The following is a 6,901-nucleotide window of genomic DNA, read 5'->3' as shown; positions in this document are numbered from 1 at the left end:
TGTCAATTTTGGCAATTTGGTCATTTTGTCAGTTTTGTCAATTTGGTGAATTTTGTCAGTTTTGCCAATTTGGTCAATTTTGTAAATCTTGTCTTTTTTGTCAAATTGGTGAATGTTGTCAGTTTTCACATATTGGTCAATTTTGTCAATTTTGTTAATTTTATCACTTTTTTCAATCTTGTCAATTTTGTAAGTTTGTCAATAAAGTCAATCTTGTGAATGTTGTCAATTGTGTCAATATTGTCGATTTTGTCGAAATTGTCGATATTGTCAATTTTGTCAATTTTGTCAGTTTTGTCAATTTGGTGAAGTTTGTCAGTTTTGTCAATTTGGGCAATTTTGTCATTTTGTCGGTTTTGTCAATTTTGTTAATCTTGTCAATTTTGTCAATCTCATCAATTTTGTCAACTTTTTCAGTTTTGGCGATTTTGTCAATCTTGTCAATTTTGTCAGTTTTGTTAATTTTGTCAATTTAGTTCAATTTGTTCTTGGCCAGCCTGGCCAAAATGGTTAATTCGTATTTATGTGCCCTTTCCAAAAAAAAATCCGAAATGCTTCAAACACTACCATGGAGAACTTGGTGGCGCCACTGTTTGGATTGACTCCCAAGCCGTTTTCGTCAGACACCAACCCCAACAACAAAACGCAACAATTGCACAGGTTTTTCTATGCGAACGAAAAGCTTTCATTGCGCAACGTTAGATCTGAAGAGAAAAGGGAACGAAAAGGGAATTTGCCCGAGAGCTTAAAGCTCGAGAGGATTGAGTAGCATTTGTCTAATTAGATTTGCTTCCACGGGCGAAATTCTCTCCTGTCGTTCGTGCCTAGGAAGAAGCTTCCTTAGCACGAACGGCACGTGAGAAGATGAGAGGATGTGCATACATCGTCCGCGTACCCGTGTTGTTTTCCCCTTCTCAGAGCAATCTGTTTCTGAATATAATGTTTTCCGAAGTTACTATCGCTTTCGTACCATGCAGTGTGGGCATGACCTACTCATCAACGACTTCATTAATTTCGGGGTCGTACCCCTTGGTGAAAACCATTTTTATGTTTAATATTTCGGAGCTTCGGTTCCGAAATTTTTTGATATGGTTCGGTTTCAATCTGAACCATTAAAATGAAAAGTCATCCATTGGCCGGGAAAATTTGAACTGTCGTCATCCTCCCACACGGTTTCTGTCACGATGACATTAAACCTGAGTGGGAGTGAAGCCTATCTGTTCTCCCTTCCACACATCGACAGGACCATAGTTTTAGCTAGCAAGCGCGTATCTATGACGTCACGTATAATTTGACGTCATATATACGATAATCTTAATTTTAGTGATTCCTGGTTGTGGCTAGCAAGCCAAATTGACACGTTTTTTGGAGTGATGATTTGATGATAATTACTATGAAAATTTATTTTTCAAACTATTTTGTTATTTTTTCTTTCTTTTATAGATCGAAGAAGAAGAAAAAACAAATTTTTTAAGATAAAAATCATTTTTATTGTATTGCCCAGCTTCGCAAAAACATGCAAAAAAGTTTACAAAAAATCACACCAATACACACAAATACACAGACATCGTCTGAACTCGCCGAGCTGATTCGATAGGTACCTATAAAGGTATATCTAAGACCCATAATTAATGATCTCCCAAATCGACCGATAACTATACCTTTCTGAAAGAAAGGCAAAAATGTATGAGTTAATCAACCAACAAAACTGACTGCTTTTTGCTGCAAAAAATTGAAAAATTTGAGAAAGATTTTTCCTTAACGAAAGAAGATAGTTGGATAGACTTTATTTTATCCATTAAGTCTCCTAAATTCTCAGGTATTTTGTTACAAGTATTGTCATTTTATGTCAATAATTTTGAATGAACCGGAGATAATTAACATTGAGTTTTGTAAAACGGACCATTTCAATTCTTCTCATTGTTTTTTTAAATCATTTATCGTTTTATATTTTCTATGCTAAGTTTTCGAACGAACAAAACCATTTGTTTCATAATAATTTAGAAACCATATTAAGAAAAACAAGAACTCAAAATCTTATCCATATAACAAGTTATTTCCTTACTAAATCTGACCCATTTTTTCAATAAAGGTCGTATAAAAATCTGAGAAGAAGACTAAATAAATATGTAAGAATTTTGGTTTTCTGATGAACACGGATGTGCAATATGCGGTTTTAAAAGTGCGATGCGGCCAAAAAGTCTACCGTGGGAGAAAAAAGTAACGAATTGAGGGAGTTGTATTTGTTTTAGAATATTTTGTACAGCATTTGTGTATATTTATCTACATCATCGACAGTAGGTTGAGCTCTATATTTTGGGTTCCGGGATTCACGATCGTTTCTTGGGATTCGGGAATTCTTAACTTTTGGACTTATTGTGAAATTAGTTTTGAACTCATTATTAAATTTTTGCTTTTTAATTTTCATCGACTAATTTTATTTTAATCATATGACAATTTTAAACTTCTGTTTTGCCAAAACCAGTTACATCAGACAAAAAAAATTAAACGAATTAAGAACGCTTAACTATTTGAAAATTGGTTCTGAAAACATGAACGTCAAAAATGCTGTTTCTTAGTGTTATCTTATATATTTATTTCAGGTGTTGAAAATTCATCTCCTAAAATTAGGATATTATTGAGTGTTATCCAGAAATCAAACATAAAAATCAATGAAAGGTAACCGGTATAATTGTGCTGAAATAATTATGAAAATCAAGGAAGGAGAAACTCTACAATTGGGATATTCTTTCAAACAAGTTCTTGCTAATTTAAAGAAAAATAACGAAATTCCAATTTTTACATAAAAAAATAGATATCAAAATTCAATGAGCGGTGATAAAATTTGAGAATCGGAATTACTGAAAACGAAAAAAAATTAACCTTAACTTGCTAGACTGAATGAAGATGATCAATAGCCAATCCAAGAGCCTAATTTGCTCAATGCTCGATCCTTTTAAATATTTTTGTAAAATTTTATAACCGAACTAGGTATCTCCATCATCCGTTTTTCAGTTATTTTGCCATGCGATCGGTTAACTGTTTTACCTCATCATGGCAACCAAAACGTGCCGACAGAAAAAAAGACTTTATCCTTGCGAAAAAAAAAGGTTAAGATCCTCACGGGTTCTTAGCAAAAAAAAATCTGCTCAATCGTCGAAAAGTCGTAAAACGGTAAATTTTCCTACCTCAATCTTCCCGCTTTCAAGTTTTGTTTTCCTTACTTCGAATTTGCGTGATTCGCAAAATAACGATAGAAGCAAAAAAAGGATTCCCTGCACATCGGCAGCAAATTTGCAAATCATTTGATCGTTATATGGCTTTCGGCTTCTTTTTAAGAGAAATACTAGATGTATGCAATTTACGACGAAAGAGTAGACTTTTTTACCCCTATAACGGAACCCGTTACTTTTTCGCAAAAAATTTGCTCATCTTAATATTCCGATAGAGGCCATCATAAATGATGAGTTGAAGGTTTTTCCTTTGACTGGTTGAGGCCGAATTTCCCAGGACTTGGGATTCATAAAACAGTTAGAAAGTCGCATGGAAGGGTAACTGCAAATTTTTACCCGTTATAAACAAATTTATGCTACGCAGGTATTTTCAGCGAGAAACAGCCAAATGAAAAAAGTACAGTTTTGTTGGCAAAAAAGGATCTGTTAAGAAAAAAGGAACAGAAGCCAATTTTCTTAACCTGCATCTAGTGAGAGATTCTTTGGACATGGAATGGAATGAAACAATGCCTTTTTTCGATGAAATTTAAAAAAAAGAACTTAAAATGATGAAACTCAGTTTTTAAAACTGAATATTTTTAAAATGTTTCCTTAGTGATGTTTTGATAATTTCAGGTAAACATTTACGAATGCCAACTCACCAGGTGATCAAACTTTTCGATTCGTTTGCTATTTATGTAAATGCGTGCGTAATCAAACGCATTCTAGAACGCATTTTGAGCTGTCTAGGTTCAAAGTTCAACACGTTTAACCCTGCTTGCTTTGAAATAGTCAAAATTAGCTTGTCTACGTGCTTAGAACGTTGGTTCAAGTTTAGTCTAGTTTTGGCTTTTGGAGGAGACTAACAACCAAATTTTAAGAACTGATCCTTAATTTTCTAATCAATACCAAAAATGGCCATGAGAAAAGAGGATTTGAAGAAATGGAGTGATGTTAGACATTTTTCAAACTTGCAATGTGATAAAAAAAATTAATTTTATTTTTTTTTACGTTTTCAGACCTCCGATCGAATCACAGTTCAAGTGTCTCAAGGAATGATCTACGGAGGAAAAGATCTGCTACCGAATGGAAATCCCTACTACTACTTCAAATCGATTCCGTACGCCATGGCTCCGGTGTTCGATTTGCGATTCCGTTCTCCGGTTCCCCTGGAGCGTTTTCCGACCAACTTCCTGGATTGTACCCGGGAACGGAGACATTGCATGGGAATGGATATGTTTACGAAACAGATATCCGGCGAAGAGGACGGGCTCTGTTTGCATGTTTATACTCCGAAACTTCCTGGAGTCAAAGGGCTGGACGAAGACAGGAAGCTTCCGGTGATGGTGTTTCTTCATGGTGGAGGGCTGATGGGTGGACATGGAGGAAGTGGCCGATATATGCCGGATTATATCCTTCAGGAAGATGTGGTAGTTGTGACTGTTAACTATCGGTTGGGAGTTCTTGGATTCCTGTGTCTTCCGGAAGCTGGGATTGAAGGCAATGCTGGGCTCAAAGACCAGGTAACTTGATTAAGTCTCTGCAAGCCATTTTTTCAATTTTAATTATTTTCCAATTACAGCGTCTAGCTCTCCGATGGGTTCATCAGAACATTGTTCGATTCAGCGGGGATCCCAACAACGTGACCCTGTTTGGAGAAAGTTCCGGATCCATTTCGGTACATCTACACTGTCTAAACAAAGAGTCAAAGAAGTACTTCCACAAGGGTATCCTAAGCAGTGGTTCAGTGTTCTCCGATTTTGGTCACCAGGAAGCACCCGAGGAAAAGGCAAGAAAAATGGCACGGCTCTTAGGTTATGACCCCAAAAGTGATCAGGAAGTTTTGGAGATTCTCCAAAGAACCCCGGCCAATAAGTTGGTTCAACTTCAGTTTTCGGTCCTGTCTAAGCGAGAAGAAACAATCGAGAGTGTTTCGCTGTTTCCGTTTTCTCCTGTCATTGAGACTGAACGCTCTGTGGACTCAATCATCACAAAACATCCACTGGAGCTAATGAAACAACCGGATGCTATTGGGATCCCACTTATTGCGGGTTATAATGATTTAGAGGGCATGATAGTGCTGATTGATGCGTTGAAGCAGCTGGACGTTTACAATTTGGAACCGGAACGTTTTCTTACCCGAACTTTGAATGTGGACTTCCACAGTCCGGAAGCTAGAATCGTCGGGGAACAGCTTAGAAAGTTCTACTTCGGTGATCAATCCATTAGTCGTAAGACGCTTCCACAGTTGGTAGATATACTATCCGATAAATATATTATCGCATATCCGGTCATCGAGGAATTGTGGTCCAAATACGAACATAACGCCAAACTCTACGGTTACAGATTTTCGTTCGACGGACAGTTGAATAAGGGCAAAGCTCTGGTGCCATGTACAGACATCAAAGGAGCATCTCACATCGATCAAGTTTATTACCTGTTTAGCTCTGTTATCATGAACACGGATGTTCCTGAATCGTCTCCAGCCTACCAAATGCGAAATATTGTCGTTCGAATGTTTACCAACTTCGCCAAATACGGGGATCCAACTCCCTCGAATCGAAGTGACAAGCTGTTGCGGTTTAAATGGCGACCAGTTGAAAATGTCCCGGTGGAATCGAAGGAACTGAAACTGGAGCTGCTCGACATTGGTGATCAAGTTGGAATGGTTCGAATGCCGGAGCGAAAGCGGATGGAGTTTTGGAACGGTTTGTACGAGAAGTATAACGGACATATGGGAAATATTTACATTCCAAGTTTAAAAAATCGTGAAAATAAATAAACATTCTGATACCCCTGTTTTTATCATTTATGACCGAGGTTTTTTGAAGCACGAGGTTTTCCAACTTTCACAGACGAAATTTTTTAAATGAAAGAATTTACCCTTTTCAAAAAGAATCCTTTGTGAGTCAGCTTAAAGTTGTTCTGAGTTAAATTTCAATATAAATTATACATTTCAACAATTTCCAAGCTACAATAACTGTTTAGTTGATAACTAGCTGATCCCATACGAACTCCGTTTCGCTTTCATCTTGGAATATGTCATGAACAGTTCATATCATTCAAAACTCCTATTTGAAAATTTTCATCTCAATCCTATGTATAATAACGCCAATATTTCAAAAACTTTAAACAGTTGATATGGACAACTCCTTTGGCCGACTCCTGTTCCTAACTTTGATAAAAACAATCGATTACTCATCTCTTAAAACACTCATGGGCATATTTTCGTTAAAATCCGATTTACAATATGGCCAATATCGCTAAAACAACATTTGTCTTGTGTGGACGACCCCCTTAAAATTTGGTCATCCGAGTGTCTGAAAATATTTTTCATCATTCCTGATTCTTATGAGCATCCATGTCAAATTTCACCTCCCTAGGTCTCAAGATGGCTAAGTCTTTGCATTTGATTTATAAAGATATGCCCTTTTGTGATGTTAGTGCATGTTCCATATTCATGAAACGGCGAACATGTCACACGAAAAAGGAGAAACATTTAGTAGCTTACTTCCTTCCATTTAGTAGTCCTTCGAACATCAAAATTTAAAAAAATTGGGATTCGCATAAAATCCGCATAAAATTCCTATGTTATAAGGTTGACATCCTAAACCGTTAAGTCCCTTATACGAGTATTCCAAAGATTCCAATAAAATAAGCATAAAGGGCAAGTTAACAATTTCCAAATG

At 36.5% G+C, this 6,901-nt stretch overlaps 1 protein-coding gene across 1 annotated transcript; it reads left to right on the top strand.

Moving 5' to 3' along the window:
- Positions 1-4,239: 4,239 nt before the first annotated feature.
- On the top strand, positions 4,240-5,994 carry LOC129752414 (acetylcholinesterase-like). Its single transcript, XM_055748198.1, has 2 exons — positions 4,240-4,735; positions 4,795-5,994. Exons 1-2 carry the CDS (start codon positions 4,268-4,270, stop codon positions 5,992-5,994), a joined length of 1,668 nt encoding a protein of 555 aa, XP_055604173.1. The 5' UTR covers positions 4,240-4,267.
- Positions 5,995-6,901: the final 907 nt, after the last annotated feature.

Source organism: Uranotaenia lowii, chromosome 3 (genome assembly GCF_029784155.1).
Source record: "Uranotaenia lowii strain MFRU-FL chromosome 3, ASM2978415v1, whole genome shotgun sequence".
Taxonomy (NCBI): Eukaryota; Metazoa; Arthropoda; class Insecta; order Diptera; family Culicidae; genus Uranotaenia; species Uranotaenia lowii.
This window is presented reverse-complemented; position numbering and strand designations above follow the sequence as displayed.

Bases quoted from the DNA above. Each gene is read 5' to 3' on its own strand.
- LOC129752414 (XM_055748198.1), top strand. From the start codon at position 4,268: ATGATCTACGGAGGAAAAGATCTGCTACCGAATGGAAATCCCTACTAC. The intron at 4,736-4,794 runs GTAACTTGATTA...TTCCAATTACAG, and splicing joins ATGCTGGGCTCAAAGACCAG to CGTCTAGCTCTCCGATGGGT.